This window comes from Coffea arabica, chromosome 4c (genome assembly GCF_036785885.1).
Source record: "Coffea arabica cultivar ET-39 chromosome 4c, Coffea Arabica ET-39 HiFi, whole genome shotgun sequence".
Taxonomy (NCBI): domain Eukaryota; kingdom Viridiplantae; phylum Streptophyta; class Magnoliopsida; order Gentianales; family Rubiaceae; genus Coffea; species Coffea arabica.
The window spans coordinates 12,255,523-12,271,790 of NC_092316.1; the positions used below are offsets into that span (position 1 = coordinate 12,255,523).

General features: G+C 35.5%; 3 protein-coding genes and 1 long non-coding RNA gene across 5 annotated transcripts; 2 read left to right on the forward strand and 2 right to left on the reverse strand.

Annotated features, from left to right (window-relative positions):
* The first annotated feature begins 1,771 nt into the window (after window positions 1-1,771).
* On the forward strand, window positions 1,772-3,526 carry LOC140005284 (uncharacterized). The gene is made up of 2 exons (XM_072046049.1): window positions 1,772-2,053; window positions 2,911-3,526. Exons 1-2 carry the CDS (start codon window positions 1,836-1,838, stop codon window positions 3,359-3,361), a joined length of 669 nt encoding a protein of 222 aa, XP_071902150.1. The 5' UTR covers window positions 1,772-1,835; the 3' UTR covers window positions 3,362-3,526.
* LOC140005285 (uncharacterized) lies at window positions 2,698-7,431 on the reverse strand. Its single transcript, XR_011813076.1, has 2 exons — window positions 7,246-7,431; window positions 2,698-3,640 (listed from the first exon to the last, which is right to left on the reverse strand). It is a non-coding gene; the product is annotated as an uncharacterized lncRNA (long non-coding RNA).
* On the reverse strand, window positions 3,790-7,247 carry LOC140005283 (probable apyrase 7). Its single transcript, XM_072046047.1, has 2 exons — window positions 5,810-7,247; window positions 3,790-4,566 (listed from the first exon to the last, which is right to left on the reverse strand). The coding sequence occupies exons 1-2, from the start codon at window positions 6,948-6,950 to the stop codon at window positions 4,052-4,054; spliced, it is 1,656 nt and encodes a 551-aa protein (XP_071902148.1). The 5' UTR covers window positions 6,951-7,247; the 3' UTR covers window positions 3,790-4,051.
* A 1,135-nt stretch (window positions 7,432-8,566) lies between the features above and the next one.
* On the forward strand, window positions 8,567-15,488 carry LOC140005286 (uncharacterized). Of its 2 annotated transcripts, XR_011813077.1 has the most exons (6): window positions 8,567-8,902; window positions 9,782-9,848; window positions 10,278-10,679; window positions 12,726-13,066; window positions 13,957-14,079; window positions 14,711-14,912. XR_011813077.1 is itself a non-coding variant. In XM_072046050.1 (5 exons), the coding sequence occupies exons 1-5, from the start codon at window positions 8,819-8,821 to the stop codon at window positions 14,924-14,926; spliced, it is 1,110 nt and encodes a 369-aa protein (XP_071902151.1). In that variant the 5' UTR covers window positions 8,569-8,818; the 3' UTR covers window positions 14,927-15,488. The 2 variants fall into 2 exon arrangements, 1 of the variants encoding a protein (XP_071902151.1); XM_072046050.1 differs by lacking the exon at window positions 13,957-14,079 and having other exon boundaries at window positions 8,569-8,902; window positions 14,711-15,488.
* The last annotated feature ends 780 nt before the right edge of the window (window positions 15,489-16,268 follow it).

Sequence of the window (16,268 nt, forward strand, 5' to 3'; positions counted from 1 at the left end):
ACAGGATATAGCCATTTTTCCAACACTGTTATGGATGGGAAATCTTTGATCTTCGGATAAAATGAAGCCTCATTTCAATCTGTTTCTGCGTGGGAGTTCCCCTCTGATTAAGAGTTGTTGGAGCCGTGAAGTATTACTAATCTTTGCTAGCTGATTGTGGGTTCTCAGGAACTTACGTCTGTAATTTTCTTGCCATGTTTTCTCTTTTTCGCAGTCAGAAAACTAAAAGCTTTTTTGCCTGAACCTCGGATCAAACCAACTGGAACTCTACTCAAGCTTGGTTGATTACCAGCTGATACGTATATGTAGTGACTTGGTAAACCAATCAAACGAACTAATCTAGAGTTTCTAAATAGATCACAAGATCAATTCATCAACCTCAAATTCTAGCTTGGGAGGCATTCTAATTTATAATTAGACAATGCCAAGTTGAACTAAAATTATTTTATAGAAAGCATATTATTTCTGATTCAAGTTTGGGAAATGCTGTATTGATATCTGAAGTTGCATAAAGTTTGATGAAGTTTGAGTTAGACATGATTGGCTAACTTTAATGGCAAAGCCTAAATATCAAGCAAATATGATTGTTGTTCTAGTTACAAATATTGTGAAATATGGACGAAGATGCACCAGGTTGAGTTACAACGGAAACATGTAAATAATAATAAAAAGCACTGCTTTGGATCCTTATGAGGTTGCAAAAAATGGAGTCTTTGTGGATTTGGAGTCACATTTCTGCGTGGTTATGAATTCTTCAATGTCTGTATCCTCAGATCAACTATTCTGTAGGAGTTTGGAAACTCATCTATCGTCAAGTTAGGCAACTTCAATTCGGCAATTTCAGAAAATTGGAGAGGTGATTTGTAATTGTAAATAAAGACAAGTATATGCCAATAATTCTACTTCATCAGTATATGTTTTTTAATTCATTGTTTCTCGTAAAAGAAAGTAGATGATCCTTTTTGAGTTGAGGATAGAAAAGAAAAGAAGAGAAATGTTAAGTTACGAGAGAAAAGAAAGGATAAGAAAAGAAAAGAAGAGATTTTAATGTTGTTTGAGAGTTTATGAAATAAAGGAGGTGATTTTGGACACATAAGTAAATAAATATTTCATTCAACAGCTTTTTAGGGGTAGAATGGACAATTTAAAAAATGTTTTGCTGCCTTTCCGCGCTTTCCTTTGCTTTCTGCCCGATTTGGGCTAGAAATTTTTTTTTTAAACTGTAGCTATTTCTTCCTTCTTCCAATTCCGTCGGTTTCTTTTCCTTTCCTTTCACTTAAAACTTTCAAATGAGGGAGATACAGCCTTTCTCTTCTATTCCTTTCTTTTATGCTCAAATCTCATCTCCCAAACTAGCTGTAAGTGTTGGTAGTTTCTGTCCATACATCTCATTTTTGCAAAATTTTGTGTATTTATTTAATTCAAAACTTATGCTAATCCAACGGTTCATAACTAGAATTGAACCTTATAATTCTTTTATATATTGTAGCAAATATTATTTATTGATTATCCTTTGGATTTATCGATAAGCCTTTTCAAGTTTCATAAATTATTTTTTTTTGAAAGACGTTTCATAAATTATTTAGACATGGCAATTTGTTTGGTATCTAAATAGCACCAATCTTTTCAACAATAGAAATGTACGGACTATATTAGAGCAATAAAATTTTAGGGGTCAAATTGATATTAACAAAATAGATTGAGGACTAATTAGTCAACACAATTTTTTTCACATAAACTGACAGATGTCTCAATTGATATCCCCAAAGGAGTGTTCTCCTGCTTCCCCCTTCAGTCTTCACTCTTCAGCCCATCGAGTAGAGAAAGAGAGACAGATGGAGAAGCCAAAATTGTTCCTTTCTTACATAATCCTGGCAGTAATGATGGTGGATTTATGTTTGATAGCTCAAAGCAGGGAAATTGAATCACCGCAGTACACGGTTGTGCACTCAGAATCAGATTTTGAGGTGAGATTTTACAGGGACTCTGTTTGGATGAGTGCACCTGCCAAAGAAACCTCCTTTCGGAAAGCCACAAAAGATGGTTTTCACAGGTACCCTTTTCTTTTTTCCTTTTTATGTGATCTTTTTAGATTTATTTTGCCACCATTTTCTAGTTTCCTCGATTCTTTTTAAATTTGTGCTGCAGTTACAGTTGACTTTGAGACAGTGAGACCTTTCCAATCTTTTCAATCTTTTAACTATCATCCCAAGGGTAAAAGGGAAAGTAGAGAGGAAAAGCTGATGCTTTGTGTTACTGTTTGCAATTACTCTGCCCTTGCCTGATTGTTCTTTTTCCAACGGTTTAATCTATACTGTATATGTAGCATTTCTGGATATTAGTTATTTATTTTGTCGTTGATGATTGTGTGCTTAATTGATCAAACTGGTTATTTACATTGGAGTCTTGACACGTATGGTTGTGGTAATTTAGAGTTGATACTGGTTGTATTATGCTTGCAAGACATTACTGGACTTCATGAAGAACATTCTGCTATTCTTTAACTCTGCTGGTTACTAAAGTACGCTAAAATAAGTCCTCTAACATGAGAATGAACGAGTAATTTTTGTTATTTTGATTCACTGGATATTTTGTCCCTAAATATTCATAAAAACCGTAAGCTACATGAGAAATTTCTCCAACAGAAAAGGCCTGGATGCAGAATAGCTGCTTCTTTAGAGGAGTCTAATAATGGGATTTTCGTCATAAGAAAGAAACTTTTAGTCTAGTAGGCGTGCAGTGACAGATTAAACCATCCCAGTTCTACTGTATCAGGTGCAAGCTGATATGAAGTAAAGAAAACTGCAATAGCGGCTACCCTTGCTGATTGTGCAGACAGAATTGGTCTTGCTAGAATTAACTGATATTATTCTTTCTCTCAACACATTATCTGTTCTTGTTGCGTCACAGGTTATTTCAGTATATTCAAGGGGCAAACTTGAACTTCTCTAGGATCTACATGACTGCACCTGTCTTGACAAGCATTGTTCCGGGAGCTGGACCTCTTCATGCATCAGCATACTTCGTGAAACTCTATCTACCTCTCAAGTTTCAAGCCAGCCCACCACTTCCACTTCCTGAGCTCAATCTTGCACCTGATTCCTGGAGCAGTCACTGTATCGCTGTAAGGCAGTTCTCAGGATTCGCCAGGGACAGCAACATTGTCAAAGAAGCCGAGAAATTAGCCATCAGTTTGAGCAGATCTCAGTGGGCAAATTCAACTTCCCACAGCGAATATGCTTACTCAATTGCCCAGTACAACAGTCCTTTCCGAATTATTGGACGTAAGAATGAGGTTTGGGTTGATGTTGCTGGATCTGAAGCAAATGGGTGCAAGTCAAGCCTGCTGGCTTCATACTGACTGCTAAAGAATTCGGATCAAGCATAACCCTGCATGTTTGTATTTAAGATCTGAGACAAGCTGCTGGAACATTTGCCATGTACATACACAATCCACACCCCAAGAGATTTCTCACATAATGTTATCCTTGGCTAAAGAAATGGTATCGTACTTATTGGTACTCAATTTTATCCTGATGAGCTTAAACGCATGGGAAGCTCTAATCGAAAATGAGTGCATGCCTTAGTGATGATTACTCGACTCTTCCTTTGTGTGGCTTGTGAATTTCCAGCCTTGCACCTGCAGAAATAACCTTAACCTTTTAACTTGATCTGACAAGTCACAATTAGAATATCTGTCCTTGATACTTCGGAAGATTCCAGGATTTTTTTTATCAAAATAATACTAGAGAAAGGTAATCCTGGACAAATTGCCAAAACGTAATCATAAATAATAATTGGGGATACTATTAAACTCAATTTTAATTCATAATAGCTCAAGCATGGAGAGAGCGTCCTCTCAAATTTATGGAGAAGCACATTACTACTAGCTTTTGAAGCAACCTTTTGACGTGGTATTTTCATCAACTACAGGAATGAATGAATCAATCTTATACAAACTTATACAAGACCAGAAACGACTGTATTTTTATGTTTTGCTCATGAGAAAGGCGGCGGCCAAAAATGATTCACAGAAATATAAGTATAGAACTTAGGCTGGCTGTCTTTTGGGGCCTAAGTAAGATGGCAAACATCCCCTAGTGGAGGAAGTTCCCCTGTTAGGCATAGGCAGTTTAATGTGACTATAATGAACAATTAAAAGAAGAAATGAAAGTAATGCAAACAGAAGAAAAGAGGATGATATCCTCTCATTCCCTTTCAGGGTTAAAAATCCTTTTTGAGATTCAGAAGTGCTACGCCACAGGTGGTCTCCCTCAATGAGTGCAGCTCCCAAGGTCCAAGAAACATCTCCAGGACCAAAGGTTATCTCTGCATTTCTAAGACACAAAGCATCTTCAATAAGTGATGCCATATAAGACAAATGGAAACAATCTTGTGCAGAGGTGCTTCTCTGATCAGCCCATAATCTCGGGCAGATGTGTTCTCCTGTCTCCCACATCTTCGTCAAATTTGCTTTAGCACTCAAATTCAGTCTGTTGGAGATTGCAAAGAAACCAGACAACGCATTGTAGTGAGAATAGGATGTTAAGTTAAGCATCATCTTGCCTGCAGAAGAAAAGTTGGACGTCAAAGTCTGAGATTCGGCACAAGCTTCAACTGAAAAGCATTTCATAAAGGGAGAATTGAGAACCCCTGAACAAGGATTCACCACAAATTGAAAAAGTTCAAATACAAAATAGTAGAAATGATGAAGATAATTATGTCGCACTGCATCTAGAAGTTCAATTTTAGATATTATGTCGCACTGCATCTAGAAGTTCAATTTTGGATATTTAATTTATCTATTTTTCTAATTGCAAACAGGTCTCCTCACACCTGAACACAGGAAATATATGTACAATATCCATAAAACTATATGAATTTACCATCTGCTAACAACTACAGAAGACAACACCACTAAAATACAAGGAGCGAAAACAGAGAGAGAGAGATATAGATGCCATCAATACTTGTACAATCAGTTAATTCATGCCTTTTGTGACCATTAGTGCATGAAAAAAATAAGAAGAGGAGCCAAAAGCAAAAGTCCCAAGAGGAATACAAAAATAAGATTTCCAGATTCTTTAAAATGTTAACATAGATTTCATGAGGGAAAACATAATCACATCCTTCACGCTTCTGCCACCCTAGATAGAGGTGCAGGGTTATAATGGCTGGATAAGATTACACTGACCTAATCAAGTCTAAATATTGCATGACATATAGTTTCCATATCATTTTATTTCAGACACATGATATCAGTGATACATCTTCAGGTATGCAAATGCCTTTCCATTTTAGGTGACTTCTTTCCATACTCCATGAGTTATCAGCAAAATTCTTTAATTAGTTTTTTTTATTAGAGAGCTTCCTCATTGTGTCCTCTGCCCAAATTTTTACAAGAGTAGGAAGGTCTTGGTACTTCGAAAGTATTTTGCATGTAATCTCATCATAAGTGCCATCTTAGCTACTTTTGATGGTAACAACATATTTCATGAATGTCGTGATTGCTGATATGCCTCACCTTTGTATACAAAGCTAATGGGGTAGCTTAATAGCGCAAAACATCTAGAAAAGTTTGAGTGCTTCTAGATAGAAGATTTTGAGGATACACTTTACCAAAGCTTTCTCAACCATTACGTGGGGTTGACGATTCATACCAAACTAGTAGAAGATTCCCAAAAGTGCAGGAAAATTAAAATATAAACGACTAAAAGAAAGAATGCATAAGACACTAGAGATGCAAGCACAGAAAAGATTTTCAACAGGTTCATAAGAGAATTGCAATGATAAACTAAGATCATTGGACCTGTTCGAGAAGACAAGCCAATGCATTTTGAGTGATTTTCCAGCTCCGACAACTTTGAATTGCTTGAATTAACAGCAGCTGCCCTTGCAAGTTCCTTGCAATTTTCCCAATTTGAGCTCCCAGCCAACCAGATATAAGAACTAAGCTCCTTTTCTTCCATCTTAGTAGTGACATTTTCTGAACTCATCCTCTCTAGTCCAAAGCAACCATGGCAAGTAAAATTTTGCAGATAACTGGAACTCAAACAAGGATGCCTGACTTCAAATATGCCATCCCTACTTTCCCTAAGAGCCTCACTATGAGTTAGCATAACAACGCTTCGATCAAAAGCTTCATTCAAGCCAAATGCGGGTAATGAGTATATTAAAAGTTGGTGTTCCATTGGGCCAATCTTTGATACTAAATGATGGTCATCCTCTCTCAGTTCATCCACTTCTGTCACCACCTGCAACGATGAACCTCCTAAATCAAGAAGTCCCAAGGTTGGCAACCTCGAAAAGTTCCCAAATACCCTCATCTTATAGTTCAAAGAAACCCAACCATAGTAAGCCTCTTCGTTACCACTCAACACCCTAATCCAATCTTTCCTATATAAAAACCCATGGTTTTCTACAACATCCTCAACGTCTTCCAAAACTCTCCTAGTATCCTCAGATGCCAACCTCCTCATTCCAGCAGTACACAAGACAAAAATAGGTGTAATCCCATGCTTCTCCAAAGGTACCCATTGTTCAGCTAATCGAATCAAAGGTTCCAATGACACCCTCACTCCAGATGCATTACCTACAAAATTATGTAAACCTGGTTCACTCTGCATACAATGATATCGACAGCCATCACTCTTAGCAAAATTTCCAGGATAACTATCCAACAAAACTGGTAAATTACCATAACTAACTCCATCTTTAACCATCCATTTATACACATTTACTCTTGTACCAGTACTTCCACAATCCAAAACAACAGTATAATAAGAATCCCTTTGGGACATTTTATTAACTATGCTAGGCCTAAATATAAAAACCCCAACCAATACTAAACTCAGAATCATCAAAAGGGTTGCTCCAACTTTTAGAATTCTAGAATACTTATTAGCTCCCATGACCGGAAGTTTTGATTTTGATGGCGATTTGGGTTCCATTTCTTCAATACCAACATGAAGGAATCATAAAAATACTTTCTTTCTGACACCAATTTGGATGCCAATGACAGTAGTGATAATTGAAAAGAACAATCATGAAGAGAAATTTCACCCAAGAATTAATTGCTAAGTCAAAAGTAAGCAAAACCCAACTCCACTTCTGATTTTTGTGTCCTTTTTTGGATCAAAATGGGAAATTCAAAGGAAACTTCACTCACCTTTGATCCACTTTCATAAAAACAAAACCAACAGAGAAGAGTAAAAACAAAACCACTTTCATAAAAGAAGAGCTTACAAAGACGAAACAACAGACGGAGGGATGAGACTTGAGAGCTTCTTCAGAGAAACAAAAATTAGGAGAAGTTGTTGTGCTGATGCGTTCCTCAGAATCTCTCTCAACTCTCAGAGTCCGGCTGTGCGCGTGTCTTCTCCTGTTTCTCGTTGTCTCTCTCCCCTTTCTTGTAATAGTATAAAGTTTTAATTCTACTTTAGCCCCTAAACGTTTATGATGCACTATATAACACCCTAAAAGTTGTTTAGTAATTTTGCAGCAACCAAGAACTTTTTAGAACATATTGATAAACAATTCAAATAAAAATGTAAAAGCACATTGGAAGAATATCTTGATTTGTTATTTCCTTCTTTTAGAGACCGAATACACTGATATCATTGGGTAGAGTATTAAGAAAAAATTGAAGGTATAATATTTTGAGGAAGAAAATAAAAAATATGTTTTTTATATAATATATTTAATTTTTGTATAAGATATTTAAAATATAAAGATAGACAAGAAACTTATACTACTACACATTCTTCTTAGTATCTAAAAAAAAGGATTAAAAACTTTTTGAGTTTCCAAAATTTCACTAATCCTCTCCAGATTTCAACCAAAATTCTTTAGCAGTGTAATCTAGAGAAAATTCATAAAGTCTAGAAATTGAGAAGGTCTTTAATGTTTTGTCAATGCGTGTCAAAGGTCATGAAATATTTTTATTATTGAAATTTTAAGTGTGTTACTCGTATAATTATATTTCTACACTGGAGTAGTGAAATTCAGTAAAATGGCTAAAAAAATGTACACTTTTACAAGTTCGGTGGCCTTTTTCAATCGGTACAATCTTAAATAGTTAATTGACATTTTTATTATTTAATCTAAAGTATTTAGAGAAACCCTTTTTTTTTTTTTTTTTTTTTGTTTCCAAACAAGAATGTAAAAGCATTAATGCAAACAAACATTCATATTTTACGAATCAAACTTTAGGCTTTTGAAACGTATGTTCATTGTCCAATCATCCTATATTTGATTGGTTGATAAGACAATTGGCAATTACATTGAGGTTTAATTGATTTAGGTACAAGAGGAGCAAAATGTGTAAAGGAAATAGTCTCATTTGAGGTTTAAAATCAATAATTAATCCAAAAATAAAGCATAAAACTACAACAAAATAAAGAGGTTGTTAGTCCTATATAAAAGTCCAAAAAAAGATACTCTATGGAAGGATTTATCCAAAATTCACTAGCATCACCCGCACAAAAAATCTGAGCAAGTTATTTAATTTTAAAATAGAAAACAAAAGAAAAAAAAGAAAAGAAAAGAAAAGAAAAGAAAGCAAGAGTAAAATACAAAAGAAGCCGCTTTCATTCTCTTGCTTTTCCTTCCCTCCGCTGCCCGCAAGGCAAAACTGATACCTCAAAATCTCAGAAGTCTTACTATGTTCTTCTGAACTTTGTCCACTTGTCACGTAAATTTCCATCTGGGCTTCCCTAAATCTCCTTGAAATCAAATGGGTTTTCCTCACTTTGCCAAATTCTCAGTTTTTAAGTAGTTCATAGTTGCTTCACTAGTAAAAGGGGGAAAAAGGAGGACGATGACAGTTAAAAATAGTTCTTCAATTTCCTACGTTTCCCCATCCCTTCCTTCACCTTTTCTATCCAGAAGAACTTCCACTAAGGTACTCATAATAGGTATCTTGTTTTCAATGGTTAATTTAGTCAACTAGTCAGTAATTTAGTACTTATTATTTTGTTATGCTATGGCTGCATGTAGTACGTTTTAGCCTTTATTAAATTGGAATAAGTTGTACTGGATTGCTAGAGAAGAATGATTTTTTTTTTAGCAACAAGAACAATCCCTGATTGTTTAGAGCTCAAGGCTTTTTAATTTAGCTATTTGTTTTAGGCCAATGCTTGTTGTCATTTGGTCCTTTTCTAATTGGATTAAAATGTTGTGAAATTAGATAAATTTGGATTGAAATTTGCTGGACCAAAGTTCTGTTGGCATAGGTTCTTTCACCTAGCAAAACTATCGACTTTGATATTTGGAACTCAGGCAATCGGTATTTTTTTTTTATTTTGTAAGTTGTAAAAATTCGGTTTTGATTAATCTGGATATCAATGCATTCAAGCTATAAAGATAAGACATGCACTGCTTAGTTTGCCTGCTCCATTTGTTGCTGGAATGAAGTTAGACTGATAAGGCTGCTAGTAACTTGTTCTATCGTGAACATTGGTCAGTTTTCTTGTTTTTCTTTTTTAATTATTATTTTGGTGGATGGGTTCCAAGGTACATTCTGATAGTGAGTATCCTTTTCCAAGGTACATTAGATATATGGCAACGTGTAAGCCTAATTCTGCAAATTCTTTTTCCTTCTAGTGATACTTTTTAGTGTTTAAAATAACTTTCATGACAGAAAAGATTTTTTCGGGCACTTTCATTAATGTATGTTCATTCATTTGTTACTTGTTCGGTTCTTTAATTCCTTAAGGTCAAGGCATGTTTTTGGCACAGAGAATGCATCAAATGATATAATGCTTGTTACTTTATTGTCCAGGTTTGCATGGGAAGGGGACTGTTCAGTTTGCAGCAATTTCATGTGGAACAGCTGAAAAATACTCTAGGTAGTCATTTGACCTATGAAGATCATCCTAAAGTCCAGAGCTTCTTTTTGAAATGCAACTGAGTAATAGCTTTCGTGAACTTGTTGGCAAATAATAGAGTTCAGCCAGTGTTGAAGTTGACAAAGAGGATTTTTCTTCGGTTTCTTGGTGAAATGCAAAGGCTTATTGGAAACTATTGCAATTTTAGATCCTTTTGCTTCTCTTGGTAGTTGCTTTAAGTCAGCATGTTACTGGCTAGGGTCTTACAGAACATATATGCTGCATTTCTCAGAGATGTTAAACTTTCTTTCTCCAGACTATTTGCATGTCAAAATTTTCTTATGAGCTGTCGTACAGTTAAAAAGTCACTTCCTTTATTCGTGTAGTTTTCTTTTTTTTTTTTTTTCCCTTTCTTGAATTGACTTTTGTATCTTTTTTCATCATTCTAAGTTGTCAAGTCATGCTGGTCCGTACATGAAAGGCTGGAGTTAAAGGAGAAGCTTCCATATAGGCGACAAGTTCCCTTGGCTATCTCTGAGGATCACTTAGACAATCGTGAGCTGGAAACAGACAATTCAGCGAAAGAAGCAGACCACTCAGCTGTTGAAGATGTTGCCTTTTTGAATGGTGCGGTCATCTACACTGAAGGAGCTGGAGGAAAACCTGGCTTGATCTCATTCTACAATCGTCCTTATAAAGTACAAGATGAAATGCTAGTGTCCAGCCCCAAGAAGAAACAAAACAACCTTCTGTGGTTAGCTGGTCCTGCAGTTCTTGTAGCCTCTTTCATCTTTCCCTCTCTTTATTTGCGCAGGATTCTATCAACTATATTTGAAGACTCTTTATTAACAGGTCAGTGAAATTTATGCTAGAAGGGTCTTCTTTGTCCATCACCTTTATGTATTTATTCTACTACCTTTGTAAGTAAACATGCAGATGTAAAGATTCTGCCCCCAGGGGAGGGGAGGAACTGTTGGTGGTTGAAATAGGGCATTTGGTTGTTAGTTTTAGATGGGTTGTGATGGGAGGAGAAAAAAGGGCCTAGGAAAGCATCTGTTTCACTTTTCATAAAATTTTTTATTTTGTGACTGTTTCCGTGCCCTTTTCTGGTTAATTTAATTTTCATGGGAGGAGTTACATGGATTTCATTTAGGGATTTCAGGAAAATCACTTTTTTCAAATTAAATTAGAATTTTTGTAGTTTTGCATGTTAGCTTTCCAACTGTCGGTTTCTTGTCAGCTGACGTTTATTTATATTAAAGGCCTTGACTTCTTATGGTATAAGTAATAAACAAGTTCGAGAAGTCCAAAGATGGCAAAACCATTTGAAAGAAAGTGCATCAGTGAAGGAAGTTTAGCGTCTGCTAGATGGTTCATTTAACATCCTTCTGTCTTTTATTCTGAGTGATCATTTTCTTCCAAGAAGTTCACTTATTTATTTTTCACATGTTACTATCTGGAATGGTCTTGTATGAGCCTGGCGGAACATGGACATATGTATTTGTGTTCATAGTTCGATTTCTTTTGTTAGTTGTTGGTATGTGAGCCTCAATTTAGCTCATTATGATGCGTTTAAACATACTAAGCTTGTTATCTTTTTTAAATGATTCAATGAGCTGAAACAATCACTTTTGCTTTGTTTTTGCTTGAGTTTTACATATACAGAGGATATGTAGCTACTGGTTTAGTTTAGTTATACATAGTTATTGGAATAGTACAAGATAAGTGTATCCAAAACATTGATAAGAGGTGGCATTCCTTACCATTCTTCATATTGCAAATGGATTGCTCATAAATCTCTTTTGTGGTAATAAATATTTTAAGTGTGAGTAAATAATGAAGGATCACAATTCTGCTAAATGTATATAAAAACACATATAGCTTAGAATATTTATAGCATACTCAAACTTAAGCTTGATTACCTATTTTGTTGGTTAAACTAGTCAAGAGGAGTTTCATAAACACATTTTTTTTTTTAAAATAGAATTCAGATGAAAATTTGATGGAGTCAACTTCTAAAAAATTTGAACATAATTTGGAAGGTAGTGATTGTTGTCCAGGAATAAGTATTTGTTAGGAGGGGTGTGTATTGCCTGGAGTGCAGATACTTTGTGGTGGTCAGATCTTGGTAGCATCTGTGTGGTGACTGCATATTATGCTGGTTGTTAACTTACTTAAAGTTACCAAGTAAAGATATGATTTACCACTCAGGCAGAGGACAAGTTTAGTAGTGTATGAGATATAGTTTTAAAGGGCAAGGCATCATATTTTCAATTTGAAGGTTCATGTGCGCTAAAACAGGAGTTTCCCCATTTACCATGATTGAGAAAAAAAGATAACAAATACGAAGAAGCTGAAAATAGATGAAAGAGAAGTACTATAGTTTGTAGGTGGGCTAAAATTGTTCAAAAATTGAAGCTTGCGGTTCTGTAGCCTTCTATCGATTCTCCTCTTACTTATTGATGGAGAAACAAAAGCTGGAATAAAAAAATTTAAGTGCACAGAAGTCTTCTTAACTGTTATACTGGTGGATCATCGTGCTCATATGGATAAAACAAGGGTTTCTAAGGGGAATAAAAGTACTATTGTTGGCTTTTGAACTTAGATTCTGATTTTGATACGGTTGCTGATGTACCTTTTCTATGTTATTATGCATTGACTTGATTTGGAGTTTGGCATTTGTTTATTAAACATGGAAATCAATTTGGAATTTGGTATTGTTGCTTGTGCTTTTTATATATGCTTTTATACTTTGACATTGATTTACTAGTGTTGGTGACCTACTTTTATGCATTAGAATACATTGACTTTGATGTAAATTTGATTGTTTGACATTACAGTTATTTCATGATCTGAATCACCCATTTACTTCCCATAATCCTGGTTGTGTCTTTGCAGACTTCCTTATATTGTTCTTCACGGAGGCTATATTTTACTCTGGAGTTGCCGTGTTTCTTCTTCTGATAGATCATTTAAGGAGACCTTTTGAACCATTGTCTCCGTCAAATATCAGGAATCTTAACCCACAAGTGGGACACAAAATTTCTTCAGTTGCTGTTCTGGTACTTAGTCTGCTGATTCCCATGGTGACAATGGGTTTTGTCTGGCCATGGACGGGCCCTGCAGCTTCTGCCACTCTTGCTCCCTATCTTGTTGGCATTGTGGTTCAGTTTGCATTTGAGCGATATGCAAGATATATTAAGTCCCCTTCATGGGCTGTAATTCCCATATTATTTCAAGTAAGAACATCTATCACCTCTTTTGTTTTCCTTGTTGTTTCATATGTTTTTGGCTGCCATCAGGGGTTACTGTTCTCTCTCTCTCTCTCTCTAAGGTTCTCTTTTGTGTAACTTTTTATTCCTTCCTGTGTGTTATTGGGAAATGCTAGTGCATGTCGATAGCTTGAAGGGTTTTGAAGCCAAAGAAGTTGATTTTGGGTTCTCAGTCAGGCTTCATTCCCAGCCAATGCACCTGAAGAACTAAAATTAATAGGAGTATAAGTGCTGATACATAATAAATTTGATGATTAATTCTGGTCTTCTCCACCAAGAAGAAGAGAAAACGAGAACACAAAATTTATGATGACTGGCGTGGTTCCTGAGGTTATGATGGTACAATGTCAGTGTAGCTGTTCACGTGATTTTTTGTTAAATTTTGTTAATCACTATTGTTGATACAAGTAAGTTTGAGTAAAATGAGAACATAAAAGTTATGATGAATTGTGTGGTTCTTGAGGTCATGATGGTACAATGTCAGTGTAGCTGATCACATGATTATTTGTTAAATTTCGTTAATCACTATTGTTGATACGAGTAAATTTGAGTATATGCATGCAAAAGTATTCATACTTTTTAAAAAGGGGTAACATATAATATTCCATTCACTAGTCACATGTTGTGATTGACAAAGTTAAAGCCTAAGCTATGTCATAGGACAACCATGAAATCACTTCTAGGTAATTTCTGATATTTGTAGAAAAGTCAAGAGTATAGATCCTCAAAGTTCAATTTTGCTAGTTATCAAAGCATAGCAAATTGATCATTCAATGCTTTCTGGTTGTAGAAGTTTGGGTGTCTAGTTTATTAATCCTAGTGTAGCAAAAGCTGAAGAGTTCCTTGATCCTCGGCAGAAAGAAGGATGGAAAGAAAAACATTTCCTTTAAGTTCTAGATATCAAGGTTAACGAAAAGGTTTGTCATGGGGAACCTGGTAAGGAATTTTTGGCAGCAATAAGTCTGAGCCTTAAACTAGAGGTAAGTTGCTCCTCTAATTTCCTTAATTATCAACTCAGGAAATACTTGTAAACTGCATGCTCTACGAACACAGTAGACGAGTACTTTGAGAAGTTATTTATTGTTCTAAAGTTGTTATTGCTTCAACTTTTTGGTATTCTTGCATTTAGAAATTAAGCTCTCAGCGTATACACAATTCTGAATGCCTTTTTCAATATGTGATTTTTTCTTAAGATATTCTTAAGTTTTTGATTATGTGGATGTGATTTTAACTACTGCAAGAAGAAGAACATCTATAGGATGACGTCACACTTGCATATAAATCTTTAGTCTGATTGCTTAAATATCTGGAAGGTAAAGCATTGAAGCATGAACAATATCGTTGTCATTTAATGCTTTTATGACTTGAGTCATTTTCCCCCTTTCCTTGCTATCAATCATATTAGAATCCGCTTTTGGTGTTCTGAATTTTTTGAACTCTTAGTCTGGCTGGTTGGTTTGAGATAAAAAAAAATCAGTGTTTTTAGGCAGCTGGCTGTTAAATTTAGATTCACTTGATAGAAGAAATATTTGTTGGATGGACGCAATTCTAAAGCTAAGAAAATTGCCAAGGAGTCTTTCATTTTCAGTAACCCACACTTATATTTTTCAGGTTTACAGGTTACACCAACTCAATAGAGCAGCACAACTGGTAACTGCTCTTTCTTACACTGTCAAGGGAGCTGAGATGACATCGCATAACTTGGCAATAAGTAGCTCGCTAAGTACACTATTAAATGTCCTCCAGTTTCTTGGCGTGATTACCATCTGGTCGCTCTCAAGCTTCATTATGAGATTACTTCCTTCTGCCACCATTACCGAGGACTAAGTTATGAGCTAACTGAAGCTCCATTTCGATTATCGACTCCCTCTACAAACGACTCTAATACTGTTAATGATACTGGTGGTTAGTTGAGTGCCATTGCTTTTTGTGGTGGTCTGACTTGCTCATCTGGACGGCTTGCTTATGGCTGACTATCACTTTGATGGGAAGCTAAAATCATATACCTTCATGAATTCTTCACAGCTTTTGGCATATAACAGTCACAGCAATTCCTTGAATGAAGATTCACAGCTGAGAGATGTTTGCAGAGGTTGCTGGAATTTAGTTGGTCCGTGCTCATGTTCATGTGACTAAATTTTTTCGCCCCCGTGATCTTGCCTTCGATATCCATCTGGTAATTGGATGGCAATGTTTTTGTTCGTGGTCAATTGAAAATAGATTGTACAGATTCTTCTTGCTTGAAACTGTTGTAGGAGCGTCTGTTGATCATTAGAGAATATTACTTTGCAATAAGCATGTTGGTCCAGAAGTGAACTTAATTTAGACAGTATCCCTTGCCACAGAGAATATGAAGGAACCGCAGCTAGGTGAACTTTATGGTACCAAAGTAATGTCTTGATGAGCAGTCGTTTTAAAAAGTAGGATTTCATAATAATTAGGGTAAATTACTTATAACCCTCCTGTAGTTTCATTATTAGCACATAGCCTCCTAACGTGTTAAAATATTCACTTCACTTTCCTGTGGTTTCATGTAAATTGAAAATTTAATAGCAAATAACTTATAAAATATCGTTGATTGAAATCTCAATAATGTCCTTAAATGCTAAATCAAATGATGACTTAACCACCTAAACGCTACCAGATTATAAACTTGCATGGTTCTTTGTTGTGGCTAATGCAGTATATCCTGGCATGAATTCTTCCTTTGCATAGTTTTTGTATCGATCTTGTCTTTCTTAAACTTTAGTAGAAGCAAGACACGGTCGAGTTCAAGATCAATTTCTAACTTCTAAGCAAACAGTTATACAAACGTCATTACCATATATAACCAATGCCCACCAAAGTCTGGGATCTTTTGTTCATCATCAGTGAAACATACCGAATTGAATTTGTATGTAATGCCTAGTTGGTTACTTGTGTTAACCTAATTCATAAACTTAATCATTCCTTTACTTGATCAGATAAAGCTACAAAATTGAGCAATCATTGAAAGCTCAAAACCATGGATTTACAGCAAATTAAACTGTTTTGATCCAAATCTAGTTAGAATAGCCTAGATCAATATGTTGTTGTGTCGTTGGAGCAACCATCCAAAGCTCAACCTAGGAATTACAACAATTTGAAACTAGTGTTCAAGAAGGCACACACTATTTGTGTGCATATTAAG